General features: G+C 40.6%; 2 protein-coding genes across 5 annotated transcripts in view; one reads left to right on the forward strand and one right to left on the reverse strand.

Annotated features, from left to right (window-relative positions):
- The first annotated feature begins 347 nt into the window (after window positions 1–347).
- On the forward strand, window positions 348–22,794 carry tmtops2b (teleost multiple tissue opsin 2b). The gene is made up of 4 exons (XM_076106892.1): window positions 348–1,254; window positions 9,828–10,153; window positions 15,046–15,279; window positions 21,079–22,794. Exons 1-4 carry the CDS (start codon window positions 888–890, stop codon window positions 21,328–21,330), a joined length of 1,179 nt encoding a protein of 392 aa, XP_075963007.1. The 5' UTR covers window positions 348–887; the 3' UTR covers window positions 21,331–22,794.
- The window catches only part of st6gal2a (ST6 beta-galactosamide alpha-2,6-sialyltranferase 2a), a 41,942-nt gene continuing 29,274 nt past the window's right edge, over window positions 15,301–27,968 (reverse strand). The window contains exons 6-8 of one of the 4 annotated variants that reach the window (XR_012957813.1): window positions 25,830–27,913; window positions 25,200–25,267; window positions 22,636–24,824 (exon numbers count right to left, since the gene is read on the reverse strand). Coding sequence is in view for 1 of the 4 variants with exons in the window: in XM_076106891.1 (XP_075963006.1) it covers window positions 18,970–19,217; window positions 27,739–27,913 (423 nt within the window). In the remaining 3 variants the exon portion in view is untranslated. Of the gene's footprint in view, window positions 19,218–22,635; window positions 27,914–27,968 lie in introns of those variants that run through there. The other 3 variants (XM_076106891.1, XR_012957807.1, XR_012957801.1) reach the window with 3 other exon arrangements.

Genomic DNA, 27,968 nt, shown 5'->3' on the forward strand with positions numbered 1-27,968 from the left:
TCATCCGTTCTGTAATGTAAATTAAATATAATGGCCCTGCTGTCAGAAAAGCTCAGGAGTGTTGTGTTTTCATGACTTTTGGGGACATTACATTGACTTACATTCATTTCCTGGAGACCCTTACCATAACCGCTACCAGCCTAATCCTAACCTTACCCTTACCTTTAAACCTCAAAAGTCGTCACCCTAAAATGTAATGATTTGCCTCATGTGGATGTGCATCTTGTCCCCGGGAGAGTCCCCACAAGACGGGTAAATACGCCGACACACACATACACGCACCTATTATAGCCCCTGTCATAAGTATGTCTCGTGACGTAAGAGTTGCCCTTAAAAGAGGCTTGGTAGCGCGGAGCAGAGGGCACTTTACGCAACAGCGCATCTTGCCTGAGCCTCACTGAGTGCGGAACACAATCCATCCAAAAGTGGTGAGTCGGAGATGACAAAACTTCCCCAAACATAAAACAGTTTGGAGAAGGTAGAGTCGCGTCATAAAATGTGAGGATTAATGACAGCCTTGCCAACATTTTTTTTTTACGGCGACAAGAGAACCCGGCGCACTCACTTAAATGTGCTGAATCCGGACAAGCGGACGCGCGATGCGTTGAGGTAACAGGTGGCACTTTATGGTTCCAATGTGTTTTTTAGCCTTTGCGACAGTGACAGGTTTGTAGGAACGAGCCAGCAGCTTCATGCTCTCAACAGCAGTGGAGGAATGTGCGTTATGAAGACATGAAGCCCTGAAGTCTCAAATGTCCCAGAAAGAAAAACAGCATGGAGAAAGATTTAAGAAGGTGGCTGCTGCTCATAAACTTTACACGTCCGTAAAGTGACCAACCTTAATAACCAAAACGGCTCCAGACTGAAGGGAAGACCAGCTCCGATGAATGGACAGCAGGATGTTTTCCGGTCAGGCTGCTCTGAATTACAGCTTCAACCTGAGCGATGACCGGGAGCTGGTGGACGCGTCGGCGGCCAGGGGGAAGCTCTCTCCGACGGGCTTCGTAGTGCTGTCGGTGATGCTGGGCTTCATCATGACATTTGGCTTCCTTAATAACCTCATTGTGCTGCTGCTGTTTTGCAAATTCAAGAAGCTGCGAACACCGGTGAACATGCTGTTGCTGAACATCAGCGTCAGCGACATGCTAGTGTGTTTGTTCGGCACCACTCTCAGTTTCGCCTCCAGCATCCGAGGCAAGTGGCTGCTGGGGCGCAACGGCTGCAGCTGGTACGGCTTCATCAACTCCTGCTTTGGTAAGTTCTTTATGCTCCGTGATGCTGTTGAAGTGGAAAGTAATCTGAGAGAGTACCAAAAATCACAAACACGTTTTTTTTCTTATTCATCATTTAGAAAGTACATCAGTTTTAAACAGTTTACTGGCCACAAAATAAGCCAGGTTATACAGATATCACTATATATTGTGGCCTATATATTTAAAAAAAAAATTTGTTTTGCCTTTTTTGCAACATTACTGACAATGGATAAAACCTAAGATGGCTACTTTAGTACAAAAAGTGTGTTTTCACTATGGCATTCCATATTTCCACAATCTGTTTAATTCATTTAATGAGGTAATTCAAGTTTTAAATGTTTTTTTTAATTTGTAGAAGTAATGTGAATTCTTGCTGTTTTATTGGAGGTGTGCAAAAGTAACAAAGGGGTATTCGTGGTGTCAGAGCAGTAGTAAAACTAACACATTAAAGGAATACCACACCAATAAAATGATCATTCCTATATCCATTATTCACCCTGTATTACCTTCAACTCTTGAAGAAGCTTTGTTGTTCTTGCATGCCTCCATAATCAAAACACGGACAAAAGTCTTGATGAATTGAAGTTAATGGGGCCGCGTCTAACGAGAACAAAACTATATAAATATCTGTTTACAAACTGTCACAACTACTCTCATCCAGTATAATGGATGACTTATTTATCAAGTCGTATGCTCACTACTTCCCACACATGCATTTTTGCCAAAAAAGCATTTAAAACACTTCCGCATAAACAGTACTCACACGAACAAGTATAAGACAAGCATGAGTTAAGTGTTTCAAATTGTACGGTTTTAATGAAGATGCATGTGTTTGGGAAGTATTGAGCATACAACTGGATAAATGAGAATTGGATTATACCGCACAAGCTTCATTCAAGGACACACGGGGAGTAATTTATATACAAATGATCATTTTTGGGGTGAAGTATTCCTTTTGAGGTCGTATTAGTTTGGGTATCCACAACATATACAAATTCTCTTGATATGGAGCCAGCTGAGATTTATCTATTTTTTAATAATGACCAAAATTCATACTGAGCGGGAATTATTACTGTAAAAAAAATCCACTTGTCAGTGCTCTCTGGTGGGTAAACTATGTAAGGTTGACACAATTTATCTCAAACCTCAAACCAATTTGGCATTTCTGTACAATTTCTTGTTACTCAACTGCCAGCATACGTCGTTCTATCTGTAATGGTATCGTTCTGGCTGATTTATTGGTCGAGCTATGTAGTCTGACCTTTTCCAGAATTTTCAAATGCCAAAGGGATTGCAGTCAGTTTAGTATATTCATGCAGCGTACTGTTTATGAAATATCCTACTGGCGTCTTTTAAAAAGAAACAAAATGTTTTGCTCTACTTCTGAACATTCGGGGCAAAAGTCCTACCCCTTGTGTGAGTCAACCCCTTTGTGCATGAAGTGTCAAACTGGTATATGTTCATGTTCTATTTAAACACCTGAAAGAATTGTACTTTTAGCCACACAAAGAAAAATGTGCCTCCTTTTCGCAGTCAAGTTGGATGCATTGACCTTAATGCCTACATCTTTTTAACATTTGAAGAATATGACTCATTGATTCTTGAATGTGTTTATTTGCTTCTATTCTATCTTATCTCCAATCCAACATGTGTTTAAAATGAGATATAGATTTAGACATTTCCAGTTGTTAGCTTAGACGCTATGCATAGCATTGTCATGTCTTCATATTTAACGAGGTGAAAATGTTGTTCACAGACGTTCAGGATGCTGAATCTTGGATTAAACTAGCTAGCCAACTGAATTCAGGTTATATAAAAGCCATGGCAAGCTTCCAATAACAATATAAAGAGCATCCATCTCCTGTGATAAACACTAAAGCAGATACAAGCGGATGGAAGTGCACAGAAAAAGGGACTAAAGAAATATCGCCCTTCTGTCTGTTTTATTTGTATTTGTTTAATTGTACATGTGTGCTTCTATTTTTACATTTTTATTTTTATTTTTTAAACGTGATGGCATGGGGTCAAACCTCTTTCCAGCGTGTAATGACCAAATGTAAACAACCAGTCTTGCATCATCACTCACAATAAGTACTCATATACTTTAATGAAGCGAATGTGATTACGTGTTCACAAGCATCCAGCACACTCACATCACCCAGCATCATCTGGATCTCTCCAGCAATGGCCTTGTTAAAAGAACGATCTCAACAATAGGAAATATATATAAATGAAAGCCTTATTCTCTAATGCCAGTCAGTTGGATAACAGCTCATGCTGTCTTTGCATAGTTTTGTATACCGAGGTAACTATGAACTGTGATTGAAATGGAAGCCTTACAGCTTTAATTAATTGTTACAAGCACGTCATATGCTTTGAGTTGCTGTCGTGAATTGATCATTGAAAAAGGGCAGTCACAATATCAGATGTTCACTACACGATTATCGTGGCCAAAATAATTAACGATAACTATATCATCGTGATAGACGTTTAATTTTGTTTTAATCTTTAACTTAGTTTATTGTGTTTTTTGGCAAATTAACTACAATCCAAATTTGTTTGTCGGGAGGTGGAGAGAAAGTCTGTAACCATAAGCGCATAACATGATTTAAGAGGATTGTACACAATATTATCATGTGCGTGTTAAATTAACATGATATCAATATTTCATTTTTAAATATCACGGTTATCACAAACACCAGTATATGCCGTCAACCTTACAATGAGTCGACCATTCAGGATATGGCTGATGAGGTGACTGTGGCTCAGTGGTAGAGCGGGTTGTGCTTCAATCGGAGGATCGGTGGTTCAATCCCCAGTTCCGCTACTCCATGTATGTATGAATGGTTAGATAGTTCTGATGAGCAGCACCTGCCATCAGTGTATGAATTGGTTTGAATGACGCAGCGTTAAAGCGCTTTGAGTGGTCGGAAGAGATTCAGAACTAGAAAAGTTCTGATGTTCATTTCTTCTTCTATCCTTTTCCATGTGTCCTTCTGTCCCCACAAACAGTATCTCCACCCTCTCATATCTGGCGGGAAAATGTATTTATGTTTCGTTACGCTTGCATGCTTTGTTTGTTTATTCACCTGCTGTGCTTTCTTATGCCTCACTGATAAAGAAAAAAGAAGGGAAATTTGATTGAGACGAATCGGCATTTTATTTAAATAAAAAGAAAATAGTATATTTCTTATCCTGTGTTTTTCAAATCAGCAGGTGTATTTTGACTTAGTCTCCATGGGCTCAGCATGGGGCTGAATGCTGAATACACTGCTTATCTAATGAAGTGCCGCTGTCCAGTGATTCAGTACCAGTCGACACATCCAATGCTTGTTTCATATAGCCTGCAGGTTTTGTTTTTGCAGGATGTTGATCTAATGCTTTCCTCAGAGATAAAGCAGGTTATGTACATCTATCTACCTACCTACCTACCTATCACAACAATGCTGACTGAATTTAGGAGATATTGACATACTGGCAATAAGAATATTAAGAGCTTTCGTTTCTTAAACTTTATGTAAGATTAACACTGAAGCAGATACAAGCTGATAGGAGTGTAGGAGTGTTTTTTTAAACCAACCTTTCTATTTCCTTGTGCTAATATTTCTTCCATTGTGAACAAATTACATAAAGCAAATTTCACCTTGACATTCTCATAAATACCTTATTGTGTGCGTCTGCATGTAAACAACAGTATGTTTACTTTGTGCATATTTATGCACCATGTAAACTCAGTGACAGTTCACTGTTTTCTGTTTTCTGTTTGTATCTTTCAAATACAAATAAATGATACAAGTAAATGATTTTCTCAATAAAAGTCACATTAGAAAACAAATATTGAATTTAAGTTGAATTATTCGCGTACTTTCTCGGGCTCGTAACGGCTCGCGGTCAAACTGCTTTGCCGTGTGTAATGCCTAAATGTAAACAAACAAAAACATTCCCAGGCAATCTCGCATCACGATTCACACTCCTACACTTTGAATAAAATGTGTTAAAGTGTTGACCAGCATCCAGCACACTCGCATCATCCAGAACATCTAATTCTCCCCAGCAATTACATTGTTTAAACAACATTACACCATCACATGTCCGTTGATGCATGGCTATACGCTTTAATATGAGTGAAGACGGCAGACTGCTTTGGTTAAACTGCAAACACCCGTATTAATGCCTGCCTTGAATGATTCATTTATTCATCTGTAAATCTGCCTGCCACCATCCCCACCCTGTTGTCTGCCCTTCAGATGAGATAACGGAGGAGCTGCTTCTCCACGTCACTGCTGGAATACAAAAACTTACACATCATGTGATATCAGCATCAATTTAAAAACATCTTGCAAAGGATTTTATTCATATTGTAGAGAGCAGTGAAGACATTGAACCACACCCAAGGTCTTTTAAACATCATTTGACCTCTGGTTAGCTGAAGGAAAACAGAATGCTAGAAACCAGCATGACGCAGGAAGACTCATACCTGTGTTTATTCAATTGATTTACTGCAGCTTCACAGATGTTAAATGTCAAATGCATTCACCAACAAAAAACATCTCGTTAAGTTAAATGATTTTGTCAAATGCAAAAAACGTAACAGCTCTTTTGAGACAAGGCGTTATGGCATGAAGTGAGTTTTCAGTCATTTCTAGCCATGCGCTCTGACAATACCACCACTTTGGTTCAGACTGAAATAGTTTAACAACTGTCTGATGGATTGCCATGAAATTATGCACTGACATCCATAGTCTCCAGAGCATACATCCTACCGATCCCTGGTCTTTTCCTTTAAGACCACCAAGAGGTTGAAATTTGTGGTTTTAAATGACATTATCCCAACTACTATTGAATGGATCGCCATGACATTTGGAACACATATTCATGTTGCCCTAAGGATGAATTGCCATCACTTTGGTGATCCTGCTGTGCCCAAGAACAGCCCCACAGGCCTCTAGCATGGCTATAGACTCTCAAAAATAGCTCAAAAATGTCTCCGCTAAGAGACAACAAACTGTTCTCCTCAATCAAATCACAGCATTTTGAGTGATTTATAGTCTCTTGGGATAAGTTTGCCAACTGCACAAAAATACGACATAGCCTTGGGTCTTTACTATCAACGTGACTGCTTCTATGCAGCAATGGAATTGTTGCCAACTTCTCAGTAAATAAACTGCCCCCACAGCGACTTTTATGGAAAATGACTTAAAGATCCTTTTAAAATATTCCACAGACACAAAACACCACAGTGCCAGTGCGTGGTGATCAGTGATCTTGCAATGGGTGCATTGTGATTAATATATGAGGGAAGGCAGTGGGGCTGTCGTGCACTTTTAAGCAGCTAAAACCTGCAATTTGCAGATGGTGGCATGAAAAATGATAGCAGTAAGGCCGAGGTCAGAACAACAAATCGATAACAAGTCGGTTTCACATGGCCAGAGTGAGAGTGACAGAACATCCATCATGTGTGGGTTTTTCATCAGAAGGTGATGTGGTGGGCTGGCCAGAGGAGAACACCTGTCCACGGATATTTCAATCGTGTTGATGCAAATATCTTCTTATCGTCTTGTGTTTTCCAGCCATTTACGGAGAGTTGACTATGATAAGTGAGAGTAAAGTCATATTTCATCAGTGGATACACATTGACAGATGGGTTCAAACTAACGGCAGCAACATGTTTAGAAAAGCAGTGGAGCGATTAGCCCACAAAAAAAAAAAGGTTTTCTAAAGTGGTGCGTTCACCACAAGCAGTTTGGGGTTAAAGTGTTGCGAGAGAAGTGCTTAAAACTGTGAAATGTGTCAAAAGATTTTATTTTTCAACTGCGACGAGAACCTTCAATCTTGATATTTTTCAAAGGTTAATTCTGCAGTATGATTAGTCAACATCCTGACGAAATCCATAAACACAACAGAAGTAATATCTTATAATAATTATTTTTAATAAGAACAAGTGTTTCTTCAGTCTTGGAATGACAATCCTATAAAGGAAACCTGGGCGTGTTCTTTCCCAGATTTGTATCCGCACTATGGTTACTGTTTTCTTTGTTTTCCTCCAATAACTTCAACACTTGAGTTTTCTATGTTGCAACGTGACAAGCCCTCTTTTGTTTTTTCAACTAAAGAATATACGGAAGAGTTCAAGCAACCCAGGACACGTCTTTCTTAAACTAATCAAGTAAAAAGAATCCACAGCTAGTTTTCTCTTACAGTATGCAAACTATTGAGAAGCAAAGCATTTCGTTTTGTGTGAAACCGCTCAGTGAAATTCTCCATAGATATGAATGTAGAGTACAAACCACCAGAAACGTCAAAGCGACATCTGAACTGATCTCAGCACACTGCTTATGGATGTTACGTTCTGTATGGTGAAGTTTACAGTGTGTTGTGAAGCCTCTGCAACGGGAGGATGAGTCAGTTGACACTCCGCCTCTCCAACACCATTTGATCTTGCGTAATTAATTCTGGAACATTTCATTTAAAGTATTGTGGTATATTTTCAGGTCTTGTACAATACAGCGAAGACCCCAAGTGTATTTGTCTTAGACGAAAACCAGATGTGCAGGATACCAGGGGCAGAAGGGTGGATGTGTAGAATGAGGAGGCCACATACATTCTCTTACGTTCCGCCCAGATGTAAACATAACATGTATCCTATATAAAGATGAAGCGAGAGCCCTAGAAGGAGGGACTTGCAGATTCGACTTGAGACCTCCGGGCGATCTAGATGTCCGTAATGGCATGTGTTGCTTGTTTGTAATAAACTTTATTATACCTGCAAGAACAGTGTCCACGGAGCATCCTTCCTCATCACTTCAACAGCACTGTCGCATGAAAGATACGACAGTATAAAATGTAGGTGTGATTTGTGGCGTCTCACATCGACGAGGTTTGAACAGGAGGGGGTGTTTTTGATGAAATTTGCATGTTCTCTGTGTGAGCTTCCCCTACATGCTAAACACATGCAGGCTGGTTGACCTGGCAACTCTCATTTTGTGTTGGCACATGTGAGAGTCTTGTGACCTGCACGTTTCTCCATAAGATGTTGTACATTGTCTTTTAATAATGTGGCTGCATATGTACGGAACCTCATTTTAAGCTGCACAAGATATTTTAATTTATTGTATTTATTGTATGTTTCATGCTTCAAGTGGTTTGTCTGCCTGGTTTCAATGTGCCGTGTTTTTCTTCTCAAGGGATGCAGGAATGTAAGCCCTCTAACTCCCCATTCCTTGGATGCCAGATGGTAATAGTAATAGTTAATAGCACTTTGAACCATGGGGTATTACAATAAGCCTGCTTTCTATGGCAAATACAAAAGACGCAGGGCTATAATGGCAATTCTTGGTAACTTTATGATAAATTAAAAAAAAGGTCAAGAGGTCCAAAGAGTAAGAAGCACCAACAGATGGGTCACAGCATTGGATTTGAAAAGTTCAGGTTTTGGTATGGCCATTTTAGTCCTCAATAAAATGTACTGAAGCTCCTCTGAATAGTCACTGTTACATTTTCTGATTGATTTATAAACGCACAAAAAATACCACAGAATCATAAGACACGTATTGGTGCTAGGATCCTGTGGTGAAAATTAGTGCGTATATGCAGGTTTTTTAAACATGGGAAAACCCCAAAAAATAGGAAATATAGACTCCTTTCCTATTGCCAGTAGACGAGTATGCCTTTTGTTTTGTTTTTTTGTCTGGTGTGTCACTTTTGACGCCATAAACGTGCCGGAAAAAAGGTTTAGGCTACTTCTTTTTTATATCTGTTACCTATTCAATGACGTTCGAGCTCTGTTTGGACAGAGGTGGATGGAATTTGTGGCTAAAAAGACAAAGAGTTGCAGAACTTATCGACAGATGTGGTAACATCGCGCCAGTAAAGGGGACGAAAATGTGCACGTCCACCCGAGTGTCATTTTTGCATCCCTGCCGAACAGAGCTAGAGCTGATAAATACACGTGACTATTGCTGAGTCATTGTAACCTTTGATTGTAACCTTTCCCACCAAATACCAAAGCCAGATGTCGGTGGGTTTTTTGTCCAGTGGGAAAGTGGCGACATTTTGATTGAAATTAAGTGTCACAGATCTCTAACTATGTGGACTTAAGTGAGTTGGTACGGGAAGCAAAATTGTTGGGGAAACCCCAGTCGAAGTTAGAATGCGATCAAAAAAAGTATAAAAGCCAGGAACATTCTGGCAGACAGTTTTCATTCTTCACTTACTCGGGTTAAGCCTTTAGGAATCTGCGGGGGCACTTTTGAAGCCTTTATCAAATACTAAATGCATTACAGGACAGTCAGTTCAGTCTAGACTCTGATCTCATCACTCCCGGCAGACATTCATGGTCACCAAAGGATGAAACCTAATGACTTTGGTGATCTCCTGACTTTTCCTCTAGCGCCACCAGCTTGAGAAGTCTGTATTTATCCAGTGAAATATCAACTGAATGGATTGGCACAGAATTCTTTAACGACATTTGAATCCCACAGGATAACAACAAGATCTGTAGCAGAATATCTAAAATAGTGTGTTGATGACTTACAGATGCCCACTCTGATATCTTCATCTCTTTGTCTTTCTCAGGTATTGTGTCGCTGATCTCTCTGGTGATCCTCTCCTACGACCGCTACAGTACTCTGACTGTATACAACAAGCGGGGGCCAAACTATCGCAAGCCCCTGCTGGCCATTGGGGGCTCCTGGCTGTACGCCTTGTTCTGGACAGTGCCCCCTTTGCTGGGCTGGAGCAGCTATGGCATAGAGGGGGCAGGAACCAGCTGCTCTGTGTCCTGGACGGTTCAGACGGCCCAGTCTCACGCTTACATCATCTGCCTCTTTACTTTCTGCCTGGGTCTACCCATGCTGGTGATGTTCTACTGCTATAGCAGGCTGTTATGGGCAGTCAAACAGGTAGAGAGACAGCAAAGTGTGTGTGAATGTTCTGCTATTTTCCTGTCTGATGTTGAAAGCAAAACCACAAATTGCTTAAATTGGTCCTCCACCAAAGTAGCACACTCTGAAAGCTTGACAGGAGGCTAGGTTTGTTTTTTCACAAAGAACAGCAGGTGGTTATCGCGAAGTCAAGTATTTTGCAACTGTCTCCAATGGTGTCCCATTTTTCAGGTGAAAAATATTCACGGAAACCTTTCAAAGGAAAGACGTACAAAAAATGCATGCTCAATCAGCAGCCACATAACAAGGGGGTGAAGTGGAGTGCAGTGGAAGTGGAAGACCCCACTACTGTTGATTGAAGCCGAACTATAAAACAATCTTCAATGAATTCACACAAGCTTCACCCTTTAACAAAGCACTGTGAGCCTATGTTTCTATGGGTGCAAAGTACAGGTCAAGGAAGAGACATTTTAAGGTTTCTGGTCTCGTTAAGGACTAGGATATCTCCAGAAAATAGCAAAGTCTGCCTGTCCTCTGCCAGGACCAAATAGTGTGCACTCTCTCCTGGGATGGCATTTGTTTTTCTTGCACTCCAGTGAACGAAGGTGATATAACCTAAAATAGGAGCAAATACCCCAGGCATACAGTAGAGTTTGTCATAGCCACAAGTGTTGCTGGAGTTTTGACCTTTTCAGACTTCTACTTTCTCCATGCACCTTGGAAGTAGGTGCCAGAAATACCTACTTTGCTTCTAAAGCACTGAATATCTTCCAAATACATTAAATGAAAGTAGTAGCACGCATCACTTCGCCACAAAATAAAATTCTGCCCTGAAACACAACAAACTGTTTTTTAACTTAAAGTCCAAATGAAACGGAAGTTCGAGCGCCTTTAGCGCAGGCGTAAGTGGGCTGGCTTAGAATGTAGCGTGATAGGGAGCTACTAATCCCTTTAATCATGATGTAACTTTTTATTGGGTTTATATAATTAGCTTGTTAACTCGTAACACTTGTAAAACAATCTGGCCGTACATGTAGTCTCTCAACTCCAACTCCAGTATTGCATCTGAAGTTGCTAATCAGACTGTAAACCATGAGCAGTTCACCGAACAGGAAGTCTTAGCTAGGATATCTGCTAGCTACATCAGATCCTCAGAAGAACAGCCCCTCGCCCCCAGAGGCTGATCCGTCGTCAGACCAAACAGAGGGTTTCTGATATTTGGGAGCTACAGGGGACTTTGGCTTCGTACACACCTCCTTTGTTGCTAAAAGTTGTTGATTGATGGATGGATGTCATGATATTATTGGTTGACATTGGTTGGTACTAGCTTACATAAGCACACATCTTATTTTGTTTTACAGGAAGAAAAAGATGATTGGACTATTTATTTTTTGCATCTATTTTTAGATAGGTGCACAATGAGACTGGGGATGTGATCGAAAAGGGTTTAAAGGTCGTTTTGTCTCCACTTAAACAATGTCTGCTCCGATGACAGTAAGAGGGTATACATTGTCACTGTCATGCACATTTTAAGTATCCAAAGCACGGCAACTGGTGCTGTGTCTTTACTTGCTTTAAGCAGGTTACCTCCTTTGCGCTCCCAGGGATTTACTTAGTTTATTCGTGAGAGCAGAGGGGGTCGGGGCCGGGCATTATCACAGCATTACCTCAGAAAGATCAGCTGCAGTGACGGTGAAAGCCGAAAGACACTCACAAATCTTTGTTCTTTTTTTCGTAATTTTAACCCGATATTTTTGTAAAGCACTTTGGACCTCAGTTTTTAAAAGGCTATACAAATCCAGATTATTAGAAGATGATTGTACAGTACACAAAGACAGTAAACAACCTTTGACCCCTTAAAAGAAGGAGGAATAGTTGCAGGACCCCTGGCATTGCTGTCAAGCTCCACAAGAGCAGGTCTCATGTCCCAGGGATGTTCCTGCTGTGATCTCTCTTCCTCTGACTGCTGGGTGGCTACTTCTTTAATTAATCACATTTGTTTGTATTGTATTTGTTACATGTTTGTAAGAACCTTCTGGTATCAATAAGCGGCTTTCACAAAGTGCCCTTCACCTATAATTACGTCTGTGTGAGCCACTCACATTAGTTGAATTAGTTTCAGTTCTGTTTCATTATCTTTGTTCAGTCACTCTTTGAATCACCTGTGCAGTCCTAAAAAATGGACTCCACTGTCATTTAGCACACTACCCCTTCCCTATTTAACGGTACATCTTCATACCTAATAATTTCACCTCACATTGACTCACAGAGTGTATTCAATTTTGTGCAGTTAGTGCTACAGTTTAAAACCTCCAGTGGCTTAGTCAAGGTTTCAGGATACAAATTATTAACGTTACGTACACAATTATTATCAATAGGCAAAAGAATCAGGGAAAGGAAACTGGATGCGCCTCCTTTGCCAAATGCAACCACAGTATTTAAAAATGTCAGTCTCATGCTGAGAGCGTCTTGGGGCATGTGAAACAACCCATTGACTCAGAAAATGGTTTCATTTTCTGATGACGTCAAGAAGCAGCACTATCGGAGCAGCTGTCCATTCAAACTGAACAGACCCGATCACACAACAAACAAGACAGAAAGTAGTTTCTTTATATGCGATTCAACACATGCACAAACAACATTTTTAATACTATGATGCATTCCTTATAGTAGACGTTACTTAGTGTACATTCGTGTGTAAATATTAAGAATATAAACCCAACAGCCACAGCTCTTCGAGTGTGAAGCCTATAAGAAATAGAACAAATAATTCTAAAGTTTGATTTGAACGGAAAGGCTTTACTCCTTGTGGGATCTCTTGAAGAATCTGAACAGCAACAATGAATTTGCCTCAACAAATACATAAATGAAATTTAGATCATGGTAAAGTCAACTAGTGCAAGCTCAGCACATACAGAACAGAGGTGGTTGGGGTGGTGTAGGGAGATGCAGCAGCAAATGGCTTGAGCATATCTCTAGAGTAAAAGTGAGACGTGTCAAAGGCTGCTCAGTGCAATTGTGTGAATACGATTGGCAGTTATTTGCCAAAAAGCCAAGCAGCCGGTCAAAGAGTCACTGATTGTGAAGCTTGAACAAAACAGCTGACGGCAATAATGCAAGCACATCAAAACTTTGCCTTTACTGATCATGGATATATCACCGTAGGAGAGGTGAAGAGAGGGCTGCCACTCAGCCTTGCGTCCACTTCGAAGGTTTTAAAACTTTCCCAGATTCTAGAAGAAAGCTATTTTAAAAGTGTGGGACGTCATCCCAAAGCTGAGAGACAGCAGGCAGGGTCCAGTGAGAGAAACACTAATGTGCATGTGTAGCGGGCCGCACAACGCAGAAGTAAACTCAGAGGCTAGAAACGTTTTTTGGCCCTCGGGGAGTCATTTTTTATTTTGGAGTCCAGTATTCAGTTCATACAATACATCCAAAATGCAGCAACGGTCTCCTTCAACTACCGTCTGACTCCCAACAAATCGATGGCGATCATCAGATGTGGAAGGGAATAACGGTGACAAGAAAATGATGGCATTAAACTCAAGCATTCAAAGCCCCTTTCCCACTGAACAAAAAAAAGCCATCATCAGTTTTTTTTTTTTCTTTAGAGGGGAAGAGTACAATCAGATTCAATCCCCAGACAAAGATGACTTTGCAGGTTATTTATCGCCTCCATCTCTGATCGGCAGTGATGGAAACATGACACGCCATGCTATTTTTCGCCCCTTTTGTGGTGCGATGCTCTGTGACGTGCGTTAAAATGAATATCTAATAAATAAAAGCAACAGGGATTTGGAAACTAATTATAATTCATTAAAATAGTTATTACATACGCACATTTTTGTGTGAAAAGGGGTTTGTGTTACAACGGTTCAACTTCCCTCTTAAATAGGAGTGAATTGGACTTCTTTTGCATGAGTAACTATCTTGTGCTTTTGAAGTAATTATATCCATGAGCAGAGCTGAGCTCCTGCCCAGTTAAATCCCCAGCGCTCGTTAAAACTGAACATCATTTGCATTCAGTGAGTTGATTAGAGTGTTGGAGTGTGTCAATAGGGAGCTGAACTCATTTTATGTTTTAATGCAACCACAGAACAGAAGGGTGGAGAAAGAATAAAGAAAAGCCATCAGTGTGTGACGAGATCCAAAGGGTGATGTTTAATTGGATTAGGATACAGCTAGATGAATTATCTTAAAAATATACATCAAGAGACAAGTAGTGAAAGTAGATTTGTTGACTGATGAATAAGCCAGTGTAAAGATAATATTTTAAAAACTGTTTTCTCTGGCTTTTATTGCACACACAGGGCCTCCAGGGGCCTGAAAAGCTCAAGGTTCACAGCGTGTAATTTGATTAACTGCACATTTGTTATGGAATTTGCACCACTAAAGTAACCCCTAACCCTAATGTACAATATCAAAGACCCTCATTATTACGTCATTTTTATTGCACTCACATGAAGCATATTCCCACATTGCTTTCTCAAATCTGACACACAGAAAACCTCTGGCGCCATGATGCATACAAATCATAAGTTTTTTTTAATGGGCAACGCTTTCAAATTTCACCAAACCCTTTCCTGAAACACAGTTAACAAATTATTAACTTTTTTTCAAATGTCCCTGTTTGTCTGTGGAATTAGCATTGTAGCTTGTGCTATTAGGGAATCTTGGATGTCAGAACATAAAGCACAAACAGGGAGAGTTTAAGGTTTAAGACACTGCAAGTTGATTTTCCCACTGTCGTGAAACAACAAAATCACCAGCTGCCACGAAGGTTGGAAACGAACAAAAGTGGTCATGCTTTGACAAAAGGTATTTCATGTGAGGGGAGCTCTTCAAGAACAGAGTGTCTGAACGATCAAAAGATCTCAGCTTCATCAACCCTCTCTGACTGTCATCCACAGGTGGGTAAGGTCCGAAAAACTGCAGCCCGGAGGAGAGAGTACCACATACTGTTTATGGTTCTGACTACAGCGGCCTGCTACATGTTGTGCTGGATGCCTTACGGCGTCGTGGCCATGATGGCAACATTCGGCCCACCCAACATCATTAGTCCCGTGGCCAGCGTGGTGCCCTCACTACTGGCCAAGAGCAGCACCGTCATCAACCCGCTCATCTACATACTCATGAATAAACAGGTGAGTCACCAACAGCAGAACTTGACATGTACAACAGCTTTATTTACACAGTAAAAAAAAAAAGACAAATTACAACTCATACAAATGGTCGATTTTAAATATCAATTCAAGTGTAAGAAGAGAATTCGCCGTCAAATCAGAGTCAAGAAGAACACGCTAAGGCTGTTGCGAGTGAAACAGGACCTTCACTCTTATTATGTTGCAGGAAGCTGCAGGAGGGAAATGTCCAAATACCTAAATGTTGAACAATCAATTAGAGGCAGTGTGGGGCAGAAAATTCCCACAATATTGAGTCGAAACATGACATGAAACATAGGCCTCAAAAGTAAAGAGCAGAGGGAAAAATGAAACACACGGTGTCTGCAAAAATGTTTCACATGTTTCCGCATAATGTCCTGCATTTAATCCTGCCAATAAAATTGTTGTCTTGAAGAGGATTGAAAATTAAATTAAACAAGCAATAGCACCTTCGAAGTCCTGCTATCAGTCCTCAACCCACCTTGCTAAAACATAATTAAAAATGGAATTTGGCACAATCCATTGCACTGAATCAAGTGCTCCCAGGGAACTACCAATAGCTGCACCGCAGCTGGTTGTGATTTCCTTGTCCATAAGCATGCACTAAACTCTTCAAAACACCAAAAATAATCTTATATCATAATTGCCTCACAACATGAATGACAATGGTGTCTACTTGCAGCACGGTACAGCACAGTTTAAGACTCTTAGCCCTGATCCTGATTTGCATGCTCTGTGCATTGGAAAGTAATCATTATTAAGAAATATACATGTACAATATGTTCAGGGTTTTTGCACCTTCAGTGTATTACAATCACAAGCAATAAAATAGTTGTTCATTTATGTCAACAGAGAAACATAAAACCCTACAGCAGAGGTGAAAACCTGCATGATTCAAAATGAATTATAAACCTCCTTAAACTTCTTTAGTCTGTTTTTTAAACCTCTTTTAAAGTCATTTTAACAGTTGCTGACTTCACCGGGTTCCTTGTTTCAAGACTCTTCTAATAGCCAAACAAACAATCCACCAGAAACTGGGGCTGGGTATCAAACCTAGCGACTTTTTTGTTTGCATTCTGAGCAAAATGCATCCGTAGCTGTCGAGTAGGGCTGGGCGATATAACGCGAGATCGTTTCTCAACAGTCAAGAGTTATTCCTTTACAATTTCTACTGAGGCAGCTGTAAATTAATGAGAACAACTGCTTTGTGGCATTATGAGATTCACAGAATTTTGCATCAATGTGATGAAACACTTCTCATGTATGTAATTCACTGAATTAGTCATTCCCATCTGGTTAATGCATCTCTATATCCACTCAGTTTCCAGTTTAGGTCCACCTAGCAAAAAGCGATGCTGTCTAAGGCAAGGGAAGTTCATTTGTAGAGCACATTTCAATTCAAATTCAAAGTGTCTAATGCATCACCTCTGCAATCAATCCTATATTCATGAAGAAAGATGTTGATTCAAGTCATTTTAAAGGCTTAGTTTGTGGTGCTGTTGAGTTGTTCTGCATTATAGTGATACAGTATATCTGGAATGAGTTTCTAATATTTTGTCCACTGCCATTTGTTTTAAGGAGTTTGTATTTATTAACTAGACTTAGTTTTAGCAAAGTGTGCCTAATAAACTGTCAACTGAGTGTAGTTTCTCAACAGAATTTCCAGAAACTTTACTACATCATGATATTCAGTATATCAATGTTGCTATGTAAAATATCTATATCGCCCACCCGCACTGTCAAGCATTGAAATTCTTTCCTTCGATCAGGTGTTCCCTGAAAAGGGTTTTCTTTGTAAAAGAAAAATATGTATCAGCACATGTTGGTAGTAGCACTGACACATGTTGCATGATACCCAGCCCTACTCAACCACAAGTAATGTGAAGCCCCAGAATCATCTACATACTAGTACTACTACAGAGCCATCTAATTCAACATACATCAGACTATTCAAGGCAACATTTCTGAGACACGTTTTCACATCTTGTATGGAACCACAACCAATGGCACAAGAACATTTCATAGAATAGCACACTTAGCAAAAGAAATCTCTTTTAAAGGCAAGATTTTTCTGACCGTCTGTCCACACAACCAGTCTCCCTCTCCACGCTGAACAAATACCTCGAGAGCTTGTCGCAGATGTGGCACCGACTGACTGTAAACATAAAAATCATCCCAGCTGGAGACAAAACAAATCTGCTCATATTACCGGCTCAAATTCCTCTTTTATAATCGTCTCCACTCTGAGCTGCTGACGGGTACAAACCAACAATAGAGGATACAGGAAATATGAGACATAAATAGTTGTAGGAAATGCCCTTCAGGCTGTTACATGACAACGAAATAACCCTAAAGACCATATGTACTGCAGTGGTGAGCTCCAGGGAGGGTTTGGCCATTACACACAGCGGTACAATTACATTCAATAAAGAGTAAACTGACCATCGAAAACCGGGGCTGGTGATTGCTGAGGCAGAACTGAGAATCCCCTGCTCCACACTTCTAAGAGCAATTAAACGTCATGTTACTGAAGTCCTGCCACAGTATGTACTGCATGTACCTGAACAGTCACAAGGCAACCAAAGGAAAGTGTTCAGTCGACCAACAGGCACAGGGCTACGGCTGTTCCTAGCACCGCTTCCTTCTGAAGATCATTTTGGCCCCATTTATTTTGATTTAATTACGCCGTTAGTGTAAAAAAATAAAAAATAAAAGTTACTTTAGGTAGGATGAATCAAAAAAAATGACAACCAGTGCCTTTCTTCCTGTGGGTGATTAACTGAGAGACAGGCTTCTTGACACTGGATGAGAACTCATCCTAAATGTGTCAACAAGGAGCGACAGACTGGTGGTTGTGAGCCGGCAAGCTGGCATGCACAGGAAAGTAATTTAGCATTAAGCTTAACAACATCAGTAGTGAGAAATCCCCCCCCCCCCCCCCCCGTGACAACACGAAACAACTTGTGATTTCACAAGAAGATATCAGCGGGATGTCGATCAGGAACACCTGCTGTAGAGCGATGAAATGCACAGTTATACGAGTGCTGCGACAGCTTGACTTCGTCTCTGTGGAGACTCCGTCTTTTAGACTGTGCATTCTTCTCTGTGAGTTTCCGCTCTCTGCAATTGTGTGTACATCTGTCAGTGTATGTTGCCTTTATGACATTCAGCGTGGAGGACTTCTTTGCTTATTCACAACCCTTTGAACCAGTAAAAAAGAAAGAGAAAATCACAAACATCCACCGTTATGAACAGTGGCATTCCCTTTGAGCGGAGAACCACCCATAATATTGAAAAACACCGTTTACACCACTGAAACACCCATTTAAAAATCACTTGACTATCTAAAAACACTTATCTGTTGCTACCCTAGTCAGCTCCACAGCTAACGTGGCTCAGCTAAAGCAGGGAGTCATTTCTTATTTAGCTTCATCTTGTAGACTTTGCCTGCCAGTCTCTGGTCTAGTAAAGTTCTTTCAGAAGCCTCCATGTTGATCCCTCCCTGGAGGGCTATGGCTTATCTTCTTCATGGGTCTAATTTGAAACATGTAAGCTCCAGCCTCCTTGTCTCCAGTGGCTTTATTGCACCTCTCCCTTAGTCAGCCAGGAAAGGCCGGAGTGTGTGTGTGTGTGTGTGTGTGTTTTCGGACTCAGAGGGTCAGGTTATATATCTCAGATGTCACAGTTGACGGTGCTGAGGCCCGGAAGAGTGACCAGTCCCTTCGTCCTAAGGTCACTCTCGGGGCCTGTGTTGATCCGCTGGATCAGGCTCTTCTCAAACAGGAGGGGATGGTAGGCACCCAGTGTACAGGCAGCATCATAATGATGCTCATGGTAGTGGCACAGGTCCGTCTGCCTCATGGAGGGAATGTACTCGTACACATGCACCTGCTCGCATAGCGCCATCATCAGGAGAATGCCTGCAATGGCAAAAAAAAGAGAGAGAGAAAGAGAAAGAGAGAGAGAGAGAGAGAGAGAGAGAGGTTCAGGTAATCATATTCATAAATATTTCCTGACTTACTTTAAAAACTGTTGATACTCACAACTGGAAACCAATTTGAGGTAAAAAAAAAAAGCACGGGTCTGTGCTAGCCCGTTTACAGTCTCTTAGTCTGACTCACCGGATGATGTACACTGTGGGTATAAGCCTGCCATTGACCGTGTAATTCTACCGTCTCACTTCTACCGTCTCACTTCTACTCACCTTCAGCTATCTGTTTTGCAAGCGTACCGTTGCTGCATGCTGGGCTTAGTCCCGCCCGAGACGATTGTGATTGGGTTAAAGAAATACAAACAAGCCAGAGGGTTTCCCCCCCTATACCAGAATAGGTGCAGCCAGACATTTCCTTTATCGCTGATACAGCACTGTGGAGATATGTCTGGATATGCAAGACTACCAGCCATTATGATAAGTTAATCTAAATGACTGCTGGCTATAGCATTGTATTTACCAGACTCAGATACCAGAAAGGTATTGTTCTCATTTAACTTTCTAACTCATCAACAAAAAAAGCCAAAATATTCCTTTAATGTCACCTTGTGGTTAATGACATTTCTTTGTTTTCATCTGTAAATGTGAAGTTCGGATGTGCTGATGAAGAGCATGCACGCTCAGCAAAACCGTCCTTTAGATAAGGATAAAAATAGAACTGAATCCATAATACATGAACATGAGTGAACACAGTGAGTTTGCCTGCCACAGCATGCTCTGCATAATATCTTTCATACACTGACATGCTGCCAACACAAAGAGAAACCAGTTCCACCGTATGTTTTTTTGATGGTTTTTCATTCCACCTTTCTTTGAACATCCCTGCCAATGTCTATTTATCATTTCTCTCTCAGTATTGTTATTCTGCTCACAACGCTCCTTCTCAATTGTTGCTCTCCAGCATGATTAAAATCACTAATAACCAAGCAAAATCCTTCCTACAGAATGTATGAGCGTGTCCCGTGTATCGCTAAAGCCTTTTCTCTATAGCATGTTCGTAAGCCAGTTGGCTCCGTGTTGTTTTCTTAATAAGATCCAGAAGTTTGACCCTCTAATTTGTCCAATCTAGACCTCATTTTCTCACAATTATACCACATACGGATCAAGTGTAAATTAAATCTCTGTGTTAGACCAGTTTACAATATATCTCATTAACCTTTAAAATGCAGTCCTACAAAACAAAGGAAAACGTGTTTTTCACGTAAAAAATAAATTTCACTTTAGCATAACTGGGGGACCATTTTTATTTCCATTGATTTTACACTGCCTTCCACAATTGCACATGGAGATAAGCCATCAGAATCAGCACAATGATGCTAAAGTAATGGCCATTGCATAACAAAAGGTGCCCTTACATAATTGTTTATTACATCCGTCTAGACTTGTACAAATGTATTCTGTATTCAAATTTATTCTGAAGCAAAAGAATGACGACAGAAGAGAAAGAAAAGACATGACTCAGTCCCTCACAATATCCAGCAAACACGTATATTTCAGACCGCAGCTTTCAGACCTTTCCCACTTCTGTGTTAGATGAAGGTCAAACTAACCAGACCACAGCACGACTTTGGGAGACCATTTTTAACTCCCAAGCGGCACTACCTGTTGACCGTGATGACATGGAAGTGCACTAAGGCATGATGTCTGCCCAAACAAACTGAGCGGACTTGTACATCGAGTCTCTCTGCGAGCATGAAACTAAGGTCAACCCATCTCTGATGATTCCAAGAACTCTCCGTTTGAGCTGCTAAGTTGTTTTTACACTGACTGTCTTTCCATCTCTTTCTCAGTTCTACAGGTGTTTCTTGATTCTGTTTCACTGCGATCACTGGTCAGCAGCGAACCGCAACACCTCCATGCCCTCCAAGACCACGGTGATCCATCTGAACCGCAGAGTGTACAGTAACACGGTGGCCTGCACCGCCCAGGTCTCCACTGACGCTCTCAACCAGTGCGGCAGCACCTCGGTCACCAAGCACAGAAGCCCGGCCCCCCTGAGCCTGACTATTCTCAACGTGACCAGAGAGGAAACACAGTCATGATGAAGCAGCAATGACTCAGCTGGACAGCCACACTTAGGACGTGAACTGCAGTGGAACACCCATTAAAAATGTTACCAGCCGATTGAATGGCTGTTACCAATGGTTATCACTACCATCCTAATGCTTCAGACGGGTCAACCTGCAGCGTCCACGTTGTGGAAGTAAAAGTTAACATTGTGAATTTAAACAACACAACTTAAGGTTTAAGCGACATCACTACTTGCTTGGGTTTATGAATAGATTAAGGTTTGGGTTAAAAGAAATACATGAGTTGAGCCATCCCATCCAACCCACGCAGCCTTCGTCTACTAGAAGTCGTCTTCGTCTTCTTGAATTCCTACCGGCGATCAACCATAGATGTCAAAGGCCTTCTGAACCTACTAGTAGGTGAATCAGGCCCCCTCTGACCCATATCTATGAGGCTGAGAACTGCTGAGACCGCCCATTCAGTCGGCTGATAACATTCAGAGCAGATACGTGGAATGTGGACTAAAGTATAATGCATTAAAAAAAGTAAATGTATTTTATGTGCGAGCTTATGTTTGTCCTTGAGTTTTTGATATAGACACAAAAGTACTAAATGTCTGAACAACGAGATGGCCAAAAGTATGTGGACACCTGAACATTACACGTTATTATACCACTTTTACGGTGAAGCTTTCATTAAGATTTTGCACTACTTGTTGGATATTGATGTTTTGTGATGAGGCCTGGCTCACAGTCCAATTCATCCTAAAAGGTGTTTGAAGGGTCTAGGTGAGCACCAAATTCCGGAACCCATTTCTTTTTGGGTCTTCTTTGTGCACATTGTAATGTTGAAACTGGCAAAGGATCTTCCCGAAACTGCACAATATTGTCTAAAATATTATTGTGCGTTATAGCATTGGGATTCCCCTTAATTGTACTAAAGGAGCATTGAACAAAATACCAAAAGTACACAACAACACAAGGACATCTACTTTTGGCCATATGGAGTACTTACTCCTTATTTTATGTGTCCTTTCAATATACATTGTTTGATCAATTCAAAATTGTAATAGTTGGTATTAAAAGGTTTAAAGGATGTACATGTTTGTTATAAACTCACCTGTCAATGTGATCGTCTACCGAGCACATTTTCTCCTGATTACACTGGAAGTCATTGCGCTGCTGTAAATGCAAGCCTAGCCAGCCAGAGTTGTGCTTCTTCAATGAGTGTCTTAAGTGGATTGATGTTTAATCATGTTACTGCAGTCTTCTCCTCCTCTTTACTCCAGCAACTTTCAATGCTTAAAATATTGTAATTTTGATGTGCAGGTTGGCGTATTATTTTTTATGTCTGTGTCGGTGTTCCCTCTTTTGATATAGTTGCTTTGTGTTACTGCATGATTTTGTTGGATGTTTTTTGTACATTAAATTCTAAATTGTTCCGAATGAGGAGAGACACCGATGTGAACCTTAATCCAATTAAAGAGCTCCACCTTCTCTAGGAGTCACTGGTCAAGTAAAAGCCATGACGGAGAGCGGAAGCCATGGGAAGTTTCTACTGTGGAGACGTCGATGGTGATTACTGTTGCAATATGTCAAAGGAAGAGGATCACATCAAAAGAGTCTATGGGATGGCGAATGGCGCATCTTTCACCTGGTTTTAATTTCCCATGCTAGGTTTGAGTATGACCAGTAGGAGTAATAGTGTGCCAATAAGGCACCAGAGCACACAGCTGTGTTGTAACACATGTTTACATGTGGATTAGAGGGTCTATCAACAGACAAACAGGAAGCAACATCAGTGAAGTGGAATACACAAACTGTTGAAATTGAATGGTTGAACATGTCCACCTGTAGACAGATTTTGTGATCGCAACAGCGTGGCAACCGTGCAAGATGTAGTCACGTTACGTTACAGGTGTGTAGTTGAGATGAAAATGAAGGCCGAGTTTGAAGACGGGTGTGGTCCGAGCAAGGGCGCCGCAAAAAGGGGGATAGGGAGTGGGGAAGGGGCCATTGTCCCTGACCCGATTTGGCATTGCGGCTGGTGTTACCCCATCGCAAGATGGTCTCAAGTTGTTATTGTCTGTCATTATTCTTTAAATGAATAGTATTGCTGTGGAAGAGAATCATTGTGATGCTGTATTTTAAGAGAAGGTGGAAGTTTTTGTGAAAATGGTTAAAAAAAAATAATAAATAAAAAAACTATATGAAAAATGCCATTTTATAAAGGTTTACCACATTACTGTCAATGGATTTTCTAATCAACAGCTTGAACATGCGGTCTGTCTTTTCTGTGATACTGAAAAAGAGCAGTAGACATTTAAGATTTGGACTTTGACAACAATGAACTAATGTCATGAGTGTCAAGAATGACATGTGTACCAGCAGGTTGCAGTGCCCTCCCTCTTGTACGACTGTATTTCTTCAAAAAAAATTAAAATAATAATTCACACAGCACCCTCCACGTATAGCATCGGAGTAGGAGTAATTGACGCCCCATGCTGACATGTACTACTTTCCTGAAAAGAAAAATGTAGCTCTTGTTCCTTTGAAGGTTGAGCACACCCAGAGCTCTTTAAAGAGAGAGTCCCGTCAATGAAAGTTCAAAATGCTCGATCGTCACGTTATACTCGTAGACCTCAGAGAGTTCCAGGAAGTACTTGGCGGGCAATAGAAATGCATAGAAATTGCAATTTCTGGTAATTAAATGAATTGATTTACAACAGTCATAGAACACTGACATATTTATGTAGTGAGATGAATGTTTTGTTTTAAGTCAAATTAAGTACAATTCACTAATATTTGAGGAATAGTGTGAACAGCTAGAGTTACCCGTCTTGTTGACATATTTGAGCCGAAGGTTGCCTTGTTTAAAGAGCTGTTGCTTATTGCTTAGGATTATTTTAATGTTCTTAAACTTGTATGATATTCAAGAGCAATTACATTCTAAATAGTATATTTAGAGGGAGAGGAAAAATGCATCAATATTCAGATTATATAACCATTCTACCATTTCTTCAATTCATGGTGGTCTCATATTCAAACACTGCATTTGCATTTTTTCACAAACAAAGGCCACACCATTGGGGTGATTCATATTTATATAGTTTAGTTTATTTACATCAGGGACTATGCACATGAACACATTATTCTCAACAAGAAGAAGTGGTGTTCTGTAATTTCCATCTGCAGTCCCTGGACAGGTGAAAGGAAACAATACAACATCATGTCCACTACAATTGGACCAGCAACCTAGTGATGCCCATACAGACATATGCGCGCACGCACGCACGCACGCACACGTAGTCGTCAAAATGTCAAGTCAATGCTCACAAAACTGGTGTCTTCAAATACATTTTTTTAATCTCACGGGAAAAAACACGGAAATCTTGGCAGGTTTTCAGATTGACGGATGATTGGGTTTATTTATTTAACTAAAAGGGAAAGGCTTGCACAACCCAGGGAGTGGAGACTCATAGTGCAGGATGAGTTGTTTGTCTCCTTTGAATAGTGTGGTTCTTGTGCTGAAAGAGAGACAGGGACAGAGGAGAAAGGGTCAGACACACCTTTATAGGCTTGGACAGGAACTATAAATATTTAGTATAATCCTTTCTATCATATGGCAGTATAATATACATTTAGCATAATTCCTTATTGGTCTTATTTGAAACACACTTTATGTTTTCAATCTCACCGAGGTCAACTCAACACTCCTGACCTGCAGCATCACTGATGCTCCACCACGCAGCATCTAGTGCTCCTCAGGTAGCTTACTAATATACACCAACAAAATTCACTACACAATACAGTAATATACTACATGTTTAATATGATTATGTATATAATGCAGTTGTTTAATACTACTATAATACTACATTTCTGGCCTATTGTAAACGTACCTTGTGTTTTCAATCTTACATAGTTCCTCCAACTTCGCTCTCTCATATCCACAAATCAATCGGCTGAGCTGCAACATATATTGACAGGTAATAATCAATAATCAAGCCTTAAATAATTCAACCCAATGTTACTTCTTGTTTAGCATTTAGAAGTCTCAAATATGCACTCTAAATCCATACCAGTAGCAGTGTGTCACAAAAATATCTCTTCCCATTTATTATGGTGTACCATTAACTTTATTATAATGGCTCTTACTGCAAAGTTGATATGCTCATTCTATTACCTACATCCACAACTCTGCAATCACATGCCCCAATGTTATATTTAGCTGATCAAATATAACATTTAATATTGATATTTAAATCCCCCTATCCTACAAAGAAATCCCATTCAGAAGCCTTTATCCCTCCGATTACACAGCGTGTGATAAAATGGCCTTATGCAAACTGAATTTACAATTCATAGTCTGTTTATTCCATATTTACCATTATGTGTTGCTCACTTTATCCAGTATGGTTAATTAGCTTAATCTGTTATCAGTTAACATTATCTAAATCTACTAATTTAGTGGTGGAAAATCCACTTACATGCTGTAATGCACATAAAATCTCTTTCTTTAAACGTCTTACCTGTTAAAAGTCCATCACGAACGTTCCATTCCGCTGCAACTCTATGGCGCTGCTAGTATACGCTGCAAACTTCCAAGAACGATTGACAGCAATTACCGTGAATAAAATCTGGTCCGTTGAAGTGAAGGGAAATGAACTGACTCTCTCTTTAAAAGGGCTCCGAGCACACCTATTTAAGTACAAAAGCATCTGCCAAATGAATGTAGTGTAAAGTAATGTGTTAGGATGAAAAAAACTTCCCATTTGCACTCCTTTGTAAGTCAGCTATGTGTGCCATAGCAACAGTTGACAAGATGTCAATTAAGAAAGGCGGAAATGTCTCTAACTACCGTATTTTCCGCACTATAAGGCGCACTTAAAAGCCTTTAATTTTCTCAAAAAACGACAGTGCGCCTTGTAATCCGGAGCGCCTTATATATGGATCAATTGGTTGATCCATACTGGTTGTACACGCCGCTCTGTCAAAATGTTTCAGTACGACTGGTAAACTACAAAGCCGCACCGCGGTAAACACCGGTACTGTGCTTACTCCTAGTCCAACACCACTTGTGTGTATAAAGACCCCAAAATGGCACCTTTCAAGAGACACGCTTACGACGCTATTCTATTCTATGCGCCTTATAATCCGGTGCGCCCTATATATGAAAACAGTTCTAAAATAGGCCATTCATTGAAGGTGCGCCTTATAATCCGGTGCGCTTTATAGTGCGGAAAATACGGTACATAGCGAGGGGGATTGTGTTTTATTAAAAGGTCAGTCACTGCTCACAGCTGGGTAAAGGATAATCTATACAAACAGCATTTACTGAAGCAGAATTAACCAGAAACCTGTCTAATTTGCAGTACGTTCATTCTACCATATAGGTAACACGACAAGAATAGAAACAAATACACGGTGACATTCCAGTTTAATTAAGGACGCAAGCAGTGAGGCCTTCGAATTTAATAGCGTTTTGTTAAATGTAAAGCCCTGCTGCCTTTCATTCAGGCCATCTCATCAGTGACTGCATACTGTATATTAAACTGCAATCAGAACAGAAAACCAGCCACACTGTGGTTGAGAGCCAGTGCAGTAAAAGAGCAGGACTGGTTTACTGTGTTTGATGAGGGGACATTTCAGTTCCAACAGATCAAAGTGTGTCTGGTGAAATCAGCTTACGTCATCTATCATTGTTAGATTCTTTTTAGTTCTGTTCCATTTATTCTTTTTTTAATGTTGTATTACTTTTGTTTTGCTTAAATGATTTATGACGAGTAGATTATGATCTTGATGGTATTTTGTCAACAACAAATACATTTTTTTAACGAGGATGTCATTTTTGGCGTTTTTCCTCTCAGATATCCACTTTATAGCTATACTGTGATAAATAAAAGTTGTTCATTGTGGCTAGCTACACTGTAATATAGCTACAAAATCTGTGTTATGTTGTTGTGTCTTCGGCACCAAATATAGTGACGACCTATTATTGAGGAATCCACAGCAATGAGGAATCATTCTTGACGAGTACACTCAATATGACACAGAATGTGTCACTCAACACTACGGATTAACCATAAGAATAATGGTCTGTCGCTTTTGAGGTAAACAAATGCTCCTGGTCAGTGGTGTCGTGGTCGATGATGAGGTGACTGTACAACGTAGAGGGGTACAGAGGAGAAAGTGGGTATAACAGCCAGAAAATGAGGTCTGAAAATGTAAGCGGAAGAGACCAATATTGACATGCTGGAGAGCTTCTAAAATGAGATTACAGTGGACACATCACCGCCAACCTTCTTAGCGTGTGTGTGTATGCGTTTGCATCTGCTCCAGGAGCAGGCAATGAAATGGAAAGATAAGCGTACAGAGGAAGGGAACAGACGTACACCGAATGCATATCGGCTTTATTAATGCATGCGTGCGTGTACTCACCTATGAAGCCAGACGAGGGAGGATTGGGCTGGATATTCTCCTGAGTGTTGCCCTGAATCACATCCCAGAGTCGCCACAAATAGCTTGGGTGAAGGATGTAGAAGGACTGGCCAGGATGGAGCTTGCGGTGCTCTACGTACGGCCCAAACAGGTTGTAGTCCGGACTGGCATACCACTGATGAAGAAAGAGACGGACACCTCAGTTTAGACCACGGTTTCAGATGGCAAGA

This window comes from Anarhichas minor, unplaced genomic scaffold (genome assembly GCF_050575085.1).
Source record: "Anarhichas minor isolate MPS153535 unplaced genomic scaffold, ASM5057508v1 ptg000004l, whole genome shotgun sequence".
In the NCBI taxonomy this organism is placed as follows: Eukaryota; Metazoa; Chordata; class Actinopteri; order Perciformes; family Anarhichadidae; genus Anarhichas; species Anarhichas minor.

What these genes read in the sequence shown, in the direction of transcription:
- tmtops2b (XM_076106892.1), top strand. Translation starts at nt 888, where the DNA reads ATGGACAGCAGGATGTTTTCCGGTCAGGCTGCTCTGAATTACAGCTTC. An exon ending in CTTCATCAACTCCTGCTTTG is followed by an intron (nt 1,255 to 9,827) that starts GTAAGTTCTTTA and finishes TGTCTTTCTCAG; the next exon opens with GTATTGTGTCGCTGATCTCT. An exon ending in TGTTATGGGCAGTCAAACAG is followed by an intron (nt 10,154 to 15,045) that starts GTAGAGAGACAG and finishes TGTCATCCACAG; the next exon opens with GTGGGTAAGGTCCGAAAAAC.